A 14,689-nucleotide genomic window follows, 5' to 3' on the forward strand; every position below is an offset into this window, starting at 1 on the left:
GTAGAGAGGGTCCAGGATAGGACTCTGGAGAAACTTACCATTCAAGGGACAGTAGAGGAAAAGTAGCCCACAGGGCAGGCCAAGGAGGAAGAGAGAGTTGAAAGAACAAGGAGCATGTCCTGGAAGACAAAGGAAGTGATTTCAGGAAATGTTGGAATGGCCAACAGAGCTTAATGCTGCTGAGAAGTCAAGCTAGGACCTGAAAACCATCTGTTGTTTTCAGTAACAAGGACAGGAAGTGTCAGTAGTAGCCTTTGGAGAGAATCATTTTATGAGGAAATGGGGGAAGTCAGGTTTCAATAAATTGAGGAGTTTGGTATGGAATGAGGAAGCTCTTATGAATGTACATAAATTTTTACTTAGCAGCAGAGGTAAGCCATCATACCTCTCAGTTCATTGACATTTTCTAGTCAAGGCCCCTCTCCTGGTTGGTTGGTTGGTTGATTTCCTTTTATTTCCATTTACCTTTCTAGTCCTCTCTCTCCTATCTAGAGGCAACCATTTTCATGTTTTTAAGAGTTATTTTTGTTTGTATATGTTTTATAATATATGTTGTTTTGTATGCATGTATTTTTAAATTATGTCAGTGGTGTGTTATGGATCTCGTTCTGTTTCTTATTCTATGTTTTTAAGGTCCTCCAATGCTGCCTAGTGTCCTCCATGTGTACATTCACCACATTTTACTCCCCATCCCCCAGTGATGGACACCCAGGTTACTAGTATACCCACCTTCCTCCACCACAATCAGTGCTGCAGTGAACATCCTTGCATATGTCTCCTTTTAGACCCAAGTGAGAATTTCTTTGGCCTGTGTGCCTGGAAACAGAGTTGTAGGTATGTAACCTGCCTGAGAACTGGCAGGCTGCCCTCCAGAATGGCTAGGCCAGTCCACACTCGCATCTGCATGTCATCATCTACACCTTGGCATCATCCAGCTGGATGATGTTTGCCTGGGTGTCTCCTTGTTTAATTCTGAGTTTCTTGGGTACCAACCTGACTATCTCTTCCTTTTTTGTAAATCACCTGTTTTTATCTTGGTAATTTTGTCAAGAAGTTTGACTCTGAATGGGAGGAGAGGGAGGATGACAAGGAGGAGTTTTACGTAAGAAAGGAAAGACGTGAGCATATGAAGACGAAGATGAAAGGGAGAAGAGCTCAAGACTCACCTTCCTGCCAGGATTGGAAGGATGGGCAGAGGGGAGGCCTCTCTCAGCACAGCAATGAGACTGGGGGAGGTTGGGACTGAGGAGGGGAGTGAGTGCACAGATCACCATCACAAGCTTTCCCTGGGCCCATCTTGATTGACTGCCCCCTTCACTAGGCCACAGAGGCAATGAAGGATCCGTGAGGTTGGATAGGAGAGGAGAGGCAACCTCACTCAGATTCTAGGAAAATGTTCAATAGTGTGTTTCTAAATGTTTGCAAATTGTATTTATTTTTAAATGCAAGGAAAGAGGAGAGGTACCTACATTTCAGAATATGGGATGTGACACAAAGTTGTAGAAGCACATGACACAACAGTGGGGATGGGGGACACTTGGACCCTCCTGGTTGGAGCAGAGTTAGCATAAGAGAGAACATGAGCTCAGCGCCGAATGGTGCAGGGCCTTGGACTGTGCGACACTGTTGCTGAAAGCTCATGGAGCAGAAGTGTGTCACTCTGAGAAGGGCTGTGCAGGATGGATCAAAGAGACTGAGCATGTACAGAGATGGGCCATTACACAAGTCCAGGTGGGGAACCGTAAGAACCTGGAGTGAAGTGGAAGCTTTAGAACATAAAGGAATGATGAGTGGAAGACACTTTATAGAGCCATGGTGGCTGGCCTTAGTGATGAGTAAATATTAAATAAGTGCTTACTACACATAAGTGAGAAAACTGGGCAGTGCATGGATCAAGATGTGTGGTGGGACAGAGGGGTTTAAAGAGAATCCAGAATTTGAGCTCAGGTCTCTAGGAGGAGGAGAATATTTGAGCACCTATATGTCCCAAGCCCAGTGCTTGGCACTGGCATACAAAAATGAATAAGACACACATGGCTGCTGCCTACAAGGAACCTATAGTCTAGGCAGGAGGAGGCCCAGCATTCCACCTGTGGGTGACTTTCCAGCAAGTGGACATCACCAGCAGTGCCTAGAAGACCAAGCTGTATTCACATTTACCTGTTTGTCTCACAAGTGTTTCTTGATAGTTATTTTTGATTCAAGATCCAAACAGGATACACAAAGCATTCAGCTATTACATTTTCTAAATCTCTTTTGATCTACAGCAGTCCCTACTATTTGCTGCTTCTGTGTGTGTGTGTGTGTGTGTGTGTGTGTGTGTTTTAATGCCACTGACTTGTCAAAGAAATGGAGTCAGTTGTCTGCAGAATGTCCCACATTCTGGATTTGTTTGCTTCCTTATGTTGTCATTTAAGTTGTCTCTTGATCTCCTATAATTCCTATAAATGGGAAGTTAGCTCTAAAGACTTGATCAGATTGAGGTTCACCTTTTTTGGCAAGAATGTCATTGATCTCAGCGTCCTTTGTATTGCATCATATTAGGAGACGCACAGTATCTAGCTGTTCTACTCTTAGTGATACTAAGATTCATCAATGAATTCAAGTGTTGGGAACTTGGTTCTATTGTTTAGTTCCCATCAACCTCTTATCTAATAGTTGTTGTTTTTCATGATCTTTTCTGAATCAGTTACTTCATGAAAAATATCTCAGTGATTATTTTTATCTATTCTTGATCACTTCCAATGTTAAGATGTCACTGGCCCCCTGTGCAGTTTTCATCAGAGAAGAGAGAGGTCACAGTGGGCATTCTGGAAAAGTCTTCATGGAAGATGAGAAATTGGACATCAATTTTCACTTCAACTACCATAGACTGTTACTTACTTGGAGAGTGGAGTCAGTGTCTATCTTTGAAAGAAGTGAGTTGGGAGAGAGAAGAAAAGTTACGGGGTTGTAGTAGCTTTCTGTGAATGGAGATATTGAGCCCAGTAGAGGTTGGTCTTTGAAAACTATGTACGTATGTTAAGAATATCACCTCTCCGGTCTCCTCTGATCATTCCCAGCGGACATTTGCCTCTGTGTAGAACGTGAGGCACTGATAGGTGCTGTTAAGATAGGGGGCTAATGGGACAATCCCTGTATCAGAGCTGAGCTGCACCTGTTCCCCAGCCAAATCTCTGTAAGAACTGTTGGGGCCATGATCCCACCCTTCACCCCCATCCCAGCAGCTGCAGCATAACCAGAGCCAGTTCTTAGTAAGAGATTTTTCCATGAGGAGGGGACAAGTTGTGACATGTGTGCCTGAAGTCCCTGCCTGGTGACAGAAACTGGAGCAGAAGGGCCAGGGTAAGGCCTTACCAAATGGCAGTGGGCTAGGATGACCAGACCTTGCAAATTCATGGGGATCCTTCATGGTGGCAACCGTGGATAGGAATCTTGAGACTTTAAGAAACCCAAACCACATCCTGCCACTGGTGACCTGGGAGCCAGGCAGGTCGGGATGGGAACTACGGAGTAGAAAAGCAGAGTGTGCTCTGGGCAGGAAGGGAAGCAGCTTAGTCCAGGCACTGGAGGTAATGTCCATCTGCTGGAAAGGTCACCCACAGGGGGTGTGCTTACCTGGCTGCTCTGTCACCCATGGTCTTGAAACCCCCTTATTCTCCTGTCCTGGGAGCCGTGTGCTCAGTCTTAGCCATATTGAGACTGAGCTGTAATCTCTAGGTAGAGATGTCTGGTAGCCTGGGGGAGGTGCCAGACTAGAGCTTGGGGTAGGGAGGAGGGTAAGGCTGGAGGTAGGTTTAGAGTACTCTGAAAATCTACTGGGCATCTCACTGGCTCTCTTGCTGGTTTTATTTATTTATTCAATATTCATTGTTTCATTCTCTCATGCCGTTTTAGTGAGTGCTTATATATTTGACTATTTGAGGTGTCTGTGAATGTGCATTATAAAGGCATTGGCAGAAAAGTTACTGGAGAAACTTCAGGGTTTAATCTCCTGACCTGGGTTGTCATAGTACCAAAATATATTTAAAAAGCAGGTTTGGGGGCAGTACAAAATAGACAGCAGGTAAGGGGTCAAACCTCACAGCTAGAGAGAAAACACAGGTAGAATGGGTCTAAATTCTCTATTTAAGAAAGATGGTGTCCAAGCTATTGCAACAGCCTCCACCTGTGACCCTGATAAGGCAGAACGGCATCACCCTGTATCCCTCCCCCCCCCCCCCGCCCCGCCCCCGCCCCGTTTCCCACGCCTCAAGTAGACTGGGCTTTGTTGCTTCACACATTTGTGTGGCCCAGAGAAGAGGAGATGGGACAGGGAGGAGAAACACATCCATCCCCTTGTGCTCAGCACTGTGGGGAGGGCCGAGGTGAGTTCTAGCTAGGGCTGCGGCAGCACCCTGCCGGCCGAGAGCAGCTGCCACTGCAGCCGCTTCTTGGGTTCCAGCCGCCCGGGGATTAACTGGGCATAGCACAGGAGGTTGAGATTCTGAGGCCTAACACCTGATCTCAGAAGCGGATGGGTTCCTGGGCACACGTGGGAAGGGTGGAGCTGTGGGTTTCGTCAGTGATGTTGTGAAATCTACTGACCAAGCAGGCGCTCCTGCCAGTGAGTGCCCCGTGCAGTCAGATGAGCTTTTCAGTACTGAGCTGTGGGCAGGTCTTCTAGGGACCTGTCCTGCCCACGATATAACCAGGGCTCAGGCTGGCAGAGCTCACCGGGTGAGGGACTCAGCATTTAGAGACAGGCTTGCCCAGCTGCTAGACAGGCAGGTAGATGGGCGGGAAAGGTGGGCTTTCGTGGACACAGGCCAGATGCTGACCCGATGCTGACAGGTTATGAGGACTTCTTGGAAGCTTGGGGGTGAAGTGGGAAGTTATTGAACAAGGAACTACTCCTTAGGCCTTTTGTTCCTGGGTTTCATGGCAGGGGAGTGAGGCACAGCGGGGGGTCTACTGTTGGCCATGTGCTTGCTGCCCTTCATACTCAGACGGCCACTCTAGATGCCCAGATGACTGACAGCCTTCCAGACGTGACCAGCTCAGCTCGTCTCCATGTTCCCCTCAGATATCAATTTAGATGTCATTTCCCGTTTGGTTAGTTATCCCCACTGTGAGCCCCCAACATATGCTATTCTTTCCCATCCTGATGGCTCCTTTATTGCTAGGCCTTCAAAGGAACATTTTGATAGTAATGGAAATAGACATGAGTGACACTGGGTTAAATTTGGTTTCAGGCATTGAGGTTTTGTGTGTGTGTGTGTGTGTGTGTGTGTGTGTGTGTGTGTGTGTATGTGTGTTTTGTTTGTTTTTTTGTATGGTTTTGGTTTGGTTTTCTAGAATAACCATCTGTAGTTTTGTTATTTTCTTATTTTCTGCTGCTCACACGTAAATTCTCCAAGATTCTCCCATTGCCACTATGGCGCCCCCCCCCCCCCCACCTTCTTGGCTCTGATGGAATGCCATCTGGGCAGGCCGCTGGGGTGGGTACGGCGGGTGGGGGGTGGGGGGTGGGGTGCAGGAAGAAGAGGGCCTCCCTTTAGTTTCTGAATCTTCTTTCCTTGGTGTTTGTCTTCAGGGACCTGACCCTGCTAGAAAATGCGAAAGCAAAGAAAGAAAACTCTAGGCTTGTATATTTAGACACACGTGTGTTTTTTCACGTTCCGGGCAGAGCGTTGCCTGGCTGCTGCCTTCCCTGAGCCGCAGTCGCAGGAGGCATGGCGATTTTAAGCAGGATGAATTGCTGTCTAGTGGCTGCTCTTCTGCACTGGGGCCATCAATCTTGTCTCGAATGCTGGGCCGCTGGGCTGCCTGCTCAGGCTCATCTTTCTGGGGCAGACTTATTTACGGAGCCACGGCGAAGGTAATCTCACTCCCCCAGCCCCGTGGCCTGGGCCTCTCACGGCCACTCTTAAAAATAGCCCAAGACAAGGAGAGCCAGGGTCCGGTTACCTCCTGCACGCAGGATCCGATCTCACCTTGCCTCTTGCATCTGGCAGCTCAGCCTTCTCGGTACTGGGTCTCTGGGCCTGTCAGTCCCTCTCCCACTCAAAGCCAGCTGTAGTGCCCCTGCCGGAAAGTGGGGAAAGGCATGTGGAGTTGGCCCAGCCAGTTGGGTGGGAAATGCCAGCCATGGAAGTAGCGTGTGCATCTGAAAAAGGTGGTAGGTTTTCCGAAAGGACAGGGCTGTTCTTGGGTACAGGCCTGGCATCGTAGGGCATGTGTGTTTGGGGTAATGACTGGCTTTTCCACCTTCCACCTTCCCTTCCCTGAGTAGCAAACACCTTTGTCAAGTCCTGGACACTGGGGCCTGCCCTCTGTCCCCATGTACCATGTTCTTTTCCTACTTGTTTCCTTAGGACCCGCCTGGCCGAGGGGGTGAACTGGCTGCAGCTTGGCCTGTGGTCCCAGCCACAGCAGTCATTCCCTAGATGACCTTGGGGCGGCCTCATTGCAGTAGGCGTGGTTTTCTCCCTTGTGCAATTAGAGTGGATAATTCTGGCTCATGTCTCACCTCAAAGGGATGTGGTGGGATTGATTAATCAGAGTGGGGAAAAGGGTATGAAGTGATTCTGTCAGAAAAACAAGGGTTCTAGCCCTGCAGTTATGATTGGATTGGTGAGCTTGCTTCACTTCTTCTTCAAATGCGTGCCTGCTTGGGTGGGTGAGTGTATATGTTGGAGTGTGTGTCTGTGTTTGTAATATGAGTGCATGTGTGTGTATTTGTGTGGTGCATATATTCGTGGAGGGAGTGGTTTACCTGACAGCTCACTAGTTGTAGACACGTGTCATCTGTCCGCCTTGCAGCCTCCCCACCCGCCTCCCTTTGCTCTCTTGGACTCGAAGGCTCTGGGCTCCCTGTCCTCTCTTACAGACTTGACCTTGGAGTCCTTTAAGGTCCCTGGGGAGATGACCGAATGGCAAGTACAGGGGAGGAAATTAAGGCGAAAGGAAAGCTAGTCGTTTTCCAAAGGCCTCAGACATTCAGGACCTAGCCTAGTGCCTCTAGCTTCCTGTCCCACTTTCTCCCTGACCCGGCCCTCACCCTCTAGTCTAGTTATATGGCACGGCTTCTAATTTTGCCATGTTCTTCCTCACTTTCAGAACTATGCTCCTGCTCCTTCTTCCCTTCGTGGAGACTCGTCCCTTTCCATATACCCCTTCACGGGGTGCCTCCAAGCTTCCTTAGGAATCGGCTTAAACTTCCCCTCCCCTGACACCCAGTGCTTCCATGAGTCCCCCACCTTTCCCGTTCTTCCCAATCAGTGGCTGGCACCCATCACACTCATTGTAATTGCTTATTTAGTCGTCTGTCTTGCTGCCTGAATATAAGGTCCATGAGGACAGGGCCCTTTCTGTCTTGCTCATAATTGTCTAGTATAGTGCCTGCCACCTCATATTTGGTACATATTTGAATTCATGAATGAATGAATGAATACCCAGGGCTCTGATGACCATGCTGATTGCATAGATGAACACACACAGCTCCATTGTCCATGGGATCCCCTCACCACCACCACCCCACCATCATGCTGATGGCTTTGATGGAACAGCACGCTCATCTGGGGTCCTTGTTCTGTCCTGGGATTCAACAGGAGACCTTGTCTGAGCACCTGGTTGCACTTCAGAGAAGGCAAAACCAGAGCTCAGCTTTCCGAATATTTGCAGCTGGGAAAGAACTCTTGGGCAGCCTCTGGGAGGAGTAAACCTCCCCCAGCACAGCTGCCAGGGCTGCTGACACCAATGGCATCCTGAAGCTCACATTCATCCCTCTTCCCACTGGTTCGTGTTTGAGTCAGCTTCAGGCAACTTCCAGTTTCTCCCCTCTTCTCCTCTCCCCCCACCCCAGGTTGGGTCCTGGCCCCAGTCCCAGCCTGTCCCGCTAGCCTCAGGCTCCCAGGAGAGCTGCCCTCTCAGGCTCCGCAGCAGTGGCGGTGGGTTTGGAGGAAGCGGGCTTGCTGCGACTGATGTCTCCACCTGCTGGCCATCCTGACCCTTGCTGCATCAGCTCTCTGTCCCCGCCGCCGCTGCCGCTGTTACTGTTGCTGCTGCTGCTGCTGCTGCAATATTTTATATCCAAGGAGCCAGAGACCCGGGTAGGAAGCATGGCCAGGCAGATGGCACTGTGTGCTGCTCCCACAAGGATCTACTCCTGTTGGATGCTCCAAATAAGTTTCCCCTGAGAAAAAGTCCAAGGGGGTGAGAGCTAACCCCTGCCTGTGTTGTTGTCCCCCCCAGGGACTCTTCCATGAAGACTGAGGCAGGTGTAGCTGCTGAGAGCCTGCTGACATGACATCAGCCACGGAGTTTGAAAACGTGGCCAACCAGCCACCGTACAGCCGGATCAATGCCCGCTGGGATGCCCCGGACGATGAGCTGGATAATGACAACAGCTCAGCCAGGCTCTTCGAGAGGTCCCGGATCAAGGCCTTGGCAGGTACCGTTTGGGGCTGTGGGGGGTAGGGGAGGTTCACTCGCCTCCTTGTCTGTGGTGAATCCTCTGTGTGCATTGACGTGAGCCCTGGCAGGGTGGTGATGGAGACGTGGTTGCGTGGCTCAGAGAGGCTGGGCCTCCTGGGGAGAGAGCGCAGGCTCAGGCAGCCTCTGTTCCACGTGTCCTGCACTTCCTCCCAGGCGGGAGAGGGTGCCAGCGGGGCCCTGCCCTCTGCCTGTGTCTTGCATGTCCTGTGGCCACAGTCAGAAGTAACAGAAAGTCTGGGCAAAGAAGTGTCCGAGGGAATGGACAGCCGGGCAGAGGTGTGTGGGGCCTCCGTACGCACCTCAGACTCCTGCCTGGGCCTGGATGGAGGAACTACCTCATCCTCTCTGTGGTCCCGAAGGGAAAGAGCGATTTGATAGAAAATTGAGAACAGATAACATCCTCCCACACTGCCTTGGAAAGGAGGATTTTCTGGACTAAACCTCTTATCCTGAAACTGGAATTAAATTAGATTTTTACTTAGCAGGTTCAGAATAGATTTCCTCCCCTTGCTGGCTGAGTTCTGATTCTTAAGATTCCTTCCCCTCCCCCGCCCCACCCCCTCAGCCCCCAATAACCCCTGTGCACACTGCCTCCCTGGAGCCTGGCCCAGGGGAGCTATATTCTGACCCTCGGTCCTTGGCCAGTGAAGAGAGCTTGAGTTATATGGGGTAGTGTAGGGGTGGACTGTTTCACCTGCTCTACCAGTGATGGGCCCAAATCTGACTTGTTCCCTCCCTCATTGCTGGTTGCCATCTTCTGCCTTGTAAGACGGATAAGACTTTCCCACAGGCACTTTCTGGATGGAATCTCCCACTGCCCCTACTGCTCATGGCTTTATCTGACTTTCATGCTAGTACTCTTCCAACTTCCCTCCCTCTGCTCCCACAGCCCTTGGGGCATAAGCTGACCTTGAGGCATAAGCAGGGCCCTAGGCCCCTCTGAGACCATAATGACCTTTCCCCTCAGGAGTGTCTGGGTGTCCCCATAAAAGGAATGGGGTGGTGTCTCATTCTCTTGTCCTGGTGGGGAATCCATTCAGGTCTCAGCTATCCCCCTTTGTGTCCTTGTTCTTGGCAGGAAACTCCCTTTCTTTTTCCTTCACTGCCTCTTCACCACCCCTCCCTCACAGAATCCTTCCTTGGTTTTCCTTGCGGACATATAAGAGCACCAGCCCCTTGCTTTTGCTTATGTAATTTTAACCTCTTTATATAACCCAACTCAGAACCCTTGCCTTTGCCGGTCTGGTTGTGCCTTCTTTATATCTTGTGCTGGCTGATCTGGCTGCAGGGACCCTGGTGGTGTGGCTGGGGGGAGAGGGGTACCATATTCCATAAGGTTGACATAGGACCTTTGAGGAGTGGGACTGTCTTTTGTGCAGGGATCATTTTATCCATTTCACATACACCCTGTTTTTTAAGAAACTAAGGCAAATTCCATTTTAACAACTATCTATTGAACTCCTACTACATGCAGAGCTAAGCCCCTGGCCAGACATGAGAGTGGAGGGGGAAGCACAGAGATGAATTCTACATAGTATCTGTCTCTAAGGAGTTTCTGATCTATTAGGGAAAATGAATGATGATCATAATTAATTAGCACGAGTAGAATTAGAGAAGAACCGTAGGAAAGACACCTAATTAAATAGCAATGAAAGAGCAAAGGAAGAGCTGCAGAAAGAATCAAGGACTTGTTTGTGGAGGAGGTGGCTTGGGCTGGGACTGAAGGGTGCACATGACTCTGACAGGCGGATAGGCTATGAGTTTGTCCACTTGGCCTATAGGTATAACCAGGTCTGATGAGCAGCCCGGGAAACTAGTGGAAGTGGGTTGATCAGGAAAGAGTCTCCGCCAGCCTGGCCTGTTCCTCACCTATCTCCCATGGAACCTGAATGTCCTACCCGGGAGAGAGGAACCACGGTGTGCAGAGTTGCATGGACCTTAACAATTCAGCTGGCTGGCGTGGCTCAGTCAACCTATGAACCAGGTTATGGTTCGATTCCTGGTCAGGGCACATGCCCGGGTTGTGGGCTCGACCCCCAGTAGGGTGCGTGCCGGAGGCAGCCAATCAATGATTCTTTCTCATCATTGATATTTCTCTCTCTCTCTCTCCCTCTCCCTTCCTCTCTGAAATCAATAAAAATATATTTTTTTTTAAAAAGAGAAAAGAAGCCGAAACCGGTTTGGCTCAGTGGATAGAGCGTCGGCCTGCGGACTGAAAGGTCCCAGGTTCGATTCCGGTCAAGGGCATGTACCTGGGTTGCGGGCACATCCCCAGTAGGAGATGTGCAGGAGGCAGCTGATCGATGTTTCTCTCTCATCGATGTTTCTGACTCTCTATCTCTCTCCCTTCCTCTCTGTAAAAAATCAATAAAATATATTTTTAAAAAAAATCCTGAATGGACCCCAAACTTCCATGATTACTTGTTAGCCAGCTGTTCTCTTCTTTTCTCTTTTTTTAAAAATATATTTTATTGATTTTTTACAGAGAGGAAGGGAGAGAGATAGAGAGTCAGAAACATCGATGAGAGAGAAACATCAATCAGCTGCCTCCTGCACATCTCCCACTGGGGATGTGCCCGCAACCCAGGTACATGCCCTTGATCGGAATCGAACCTGGGACCTTTCAGTCCGCAGGCCGACGCTCTATCCACTGAGCCAAACTGGTTTCGGCCATTCAGGATTTTTTAAAACAAACAAAAACCTAAGAGTCCACTCTGAGTGAATTTGGGAGAAGCTAAAGCTTTGAGAAGGTCCAAAGTAGAATGGCCAATGGACCCATTCAGGTGGGTAGGCAGAGCAAGGAAAAGAAATGTCGGTCTCCCCAATTTTAACTTGTTGACATCTTTCTCTTCAGTACTGTCTTTGGAGCTGCCTGGGCAGAATAGGCAGGGGTCAGTCTTTCCAAAGAGGCTCAGGCAGCAGAAGCTACCTGTGGTTCCCATCATTTCAGCATGCTGCTCGGCCACCTCCATGCCTAAGAGTCATACGGCAAGGAAGGCGCTTGGTTCTGTGTTTCTTATAAGATGGTGGTGATCTGCTTTGTGGGTATATGTGGCAAGGTTGGCCTGGCCTTTTCTTTCTGAAATTGAAGGTCCTGGGTAAATGTCACAAGTCCCAGATCCAAGTCCTGGTTCCACCTCTAATGCTACTGCTACGGAGGATGGCTGGATCCATTTCCTGTTTCATAAGGTCAGGACAGCAGTACTTTGCCAAGGCTGTGAATATCAAATAAGAGGAAGTTTATGAAAGCTTCTTATTAATAATAAAATACTAGGCAAATGAATGTTTGTATTTATAGGAAATCTTAGTATCTTTCTGTCCTTTCTCTTCTACCAACTTCAGACATTCAAGATCATTAATTCATTCATTGGCCCAGTGACCTTGGCCTGCTCCAGGGTCAGTTTCTTCCCTCTTAACCCTCTTTTTTCTTAGAAGGCCTGGGTTGGAGAACAGAACCAGGGACTGGGGAAATGAGGCTGAAGCTTGTGTTTGGAGCGCTCGGCTTCGTCCCCAGAGACCCAGTGCCCATGAGGATGAAGCCCCGTGCTGTGAGAGCTTTCTCCGCAAGGCCAGCCAGCCAGGATCCCAGCTGTGTGTCTCTTCCATCGGCCCAAGGAACCAAAGGATGAGCTTGTTAAGTGCTCTTCCTGGTATAGCACCTCCTGTGAGTCCGTTTCTACTTAGTGACCTGTAGCTAGAAGACTTGCATTTGGTTAACCGGACCATCTTTTCTGCCTCTCAGTTAACTTCCTCTCAGCCCCAAAGGAAGCAGCCCCTATTCTGCCTCCCTGATCATCCCCAGCTCTCCCTCCCTGGGCCAGAATTAATGAGCCATCTGGTTACTCGGCGTGGAAACCACCACATTGACCTCTCCAGAATGAATTACTCTGGATTTGAAACTGCGGATCAGCCTGGCTAAAGTGAAAGTGAGATGGGATCAGGGAAAGTGGGATGGAACAGGCTGCAGAAGGGTCCTAGGAGAAGATGGATTTGACCTTGGCAATGCCAAGGGGAGGCCTGGGAGCCCAGCAGGAATATTTGCCCAGTAGGTTAGCTCTCAATGTCAGCTTCTAAAGCTGGCAGCACTTTTTGAGGTTCTGTGGTGAGTGGCCATGAGGTTTCTTCCTGAACAGGGAGCTGTCCTCTGCTTTGATGGTTGTGGCACCTTCCCAGACAGGCCACTCTTTGGATCTGCTTTGAAAGGTTAAGAGGAAGGGAGCAGCTGAACAGGCCAAATTCCTTTCCCTCCAAAAGGTTCCAGCCTTAGTGCTACAGTAGAAAAGCTCTCAGTGCCTCCGAGAGTCATCTCATTGTCACACCCCCTGCCTGTCCTTCCCCTTTTCATACTGGCAGCCATTCGGTAAACATTTGTGGCACCTGGAGGAGGGAAGGAGCACTGCAGGCTGCAAGGGAATTTCCCAGCCAGAATGCCCGCCCTCTGTGCGCTCTCTCCTCATCCCAGGGGAGGCCTCCGCCTGCCTGCACACCTCCTCACACCTGGTTGTGTACCCCAGTGGCTCAGGGCAGATGTGGCCCAGCTAGGAGCAATGCCACAGAAAGGCCCCCGAAAAGAGAAACCCTGTGCACCAGCCTCCCTCTCCTCCCTCCCTCCTGCGCCCCCTGCCTCACACTTGCACACAGCTTGGCACCCCAGCTCCATGGTGCACAGAGGCCTCTGGAAGGTTGCAGCCCAGGGCCGCCTGAGAAGGCCTGTAAGAAGGCGGGCCAGATACGCCCTTCCTCCTCTTCAGCCTGTTGAACAATTACTGAGGGACAAACGACACAGAGCTCCCCTTTTCCAGCAAAGTGCACCAGCTTGTGTGGCCCACTCAAAATTGGAATCCAAGTGATGCTTCAAACTAGAGATGTGCTTCCTTGCTGCATCCTCGCTTTGTGGCCTTTTTACTAGGAATGAGATGAGGCCGAGTGGCGAGGTTGATCGAGGGCAATTCAGAGAACGCAGAAGGACAGCAGGTGCACTGCAAGCTGCGTCCCGTGCTCTGAGTCACGGAGTTGCTGCCACTTTGAACCTTGAACACCTTCCAGACCCATTGTGCCCAGACCCCAAGGTCAAGTTCTGTGATTGACAGGTGTTCCCTCAGAGCCTTAGGACCATGGTTCTCAGACCCTGCTGCTCCCTGCCCACCCACTGTGGCTCCCCAGGAACTTTCTGGAGAGCGTTGTTGGGTTCATTCCTGACTTTGGTGGCAAAAGGTGATGCTTAGCCTCTCCCTGAACTCCTTTCCCCACTTGTACCAGGATGACATGAGCCCAGGTTGCCTGAGGATGGTTTCATGTCCAGAGGGTGAATGACTTATTTTAGAGGGCAGGGTTTGCCCACACTGTAGTGACATGTGGTGGGGACCAGCAGCTTCTTGGCAGCCTATGAAGTCGATAAATTTGGATGCAGCTGCTGGCGACCAAGGCATCCAGTGTTTCTGGTCCTTATGTCTCTCTTACGCTACGTGTGAGAACAGAGAGAGTGTCATTAGTGAGAGGTCTTTAAAGTGTTTTCTTGTCAGATTTCAAAACGTGAAATGGAGTTTCATTTAGAGACTATATTTTGAGAAAATATACTATTCGCAGAAATATCTAAAATTATTAACCATCATTTCAGTGTACTACTGTCAGAAGGAAGAAAATTGGCTCAGCACCTTCCTCTTGGAGGTCAGCCATTGTGAGTTCCCCTAGATAGGCCACCGTGCAGATAAACCTCCAGGTATCTGTGCAGACAACCCTGCAAGCGAGGCCTGTGCGCCACCTGCACTGTGTGGTCCTGCCCAGCACATGACACCTCTCCCGTGGCCCCTCTCCCCTCTTGATAAGAGCTGTCAGAACAAAGGCTCCCTTTCTCTGGATGACTATCATCATGGAGACGCTTGATCAAATATTAATACACCGAGGTTAATAATAAGACTCTCTTCCCTCCCCATGCGGTGCAGTGAGTGAGCCATGCTAATAGCCTCCTCCATCTTTGGGACATTCCTGTGGGCTGTCGGCTCTGTTCCCAAGGGCAGGCTCTGGCCCCAGGCCTTGGCTGTGCTCACGGCTCCTGGGAGCAGCCAGCACCCACTCCCTTCACCCCCTGCTATGGGCCCCGTGCATGCTGCTTGGCCAAAGAGGTGGTGTTTTCAGAGCATCTGTAGCAATTGCTCATTTTCCCTTTTCATCGTGTCACTGAGAGAGAATGACAGGGAGGCTTGGTAGCAGC

At 50.0% G+C, this 14,689-nt stretch overlaps 1 protein-coding gene across 2 annotated transcripts in view; it reads left to right on the forward strand.

The window, feature by feature from the left end:
• SPTB (spectrin beta, erythrocytic) overlaps window positions 1–14,689 on the forward strand; it is a 122,951-nt gene that overhangs the window by 49,932 nt on the left and 58,330 nt on the right. For both annotated transcript variants that reach the window (XM_070418413.1, XM_070418422.1), the window contains exon 2: window positions 8,236–8,434. In XM_070418413.1, coding sequence (XP_070274514.1) covers window positions 8,287–8,434 — 148 coding nt within the window. In that variant the 5' untranslated portion in view covers window positions 8,236–8,286. The remainder of the gene's footprint in view (window positions 1–8,235; window positions 8,435–14,689) is intronic.

The sequence above is a fragment of the Myotis yumanensis genome, unplaced genomic scaffold (genome assembly GCF_028538775.1).
Source record: "Myotis yumanensis isolate MYYU_CA2020_CCGP unplaced genomic scaffold, mMyoYum1.0.hap1 SCAF_1, whole genome shotgun sequence".
In the NCBI taxonomy this organism is placed as follows: Eukaryota; Metazoa; Chordata; class Mammalia; order Chiroptera; family Vespertilionidae; genus Myotis; species Myotis yumanensis.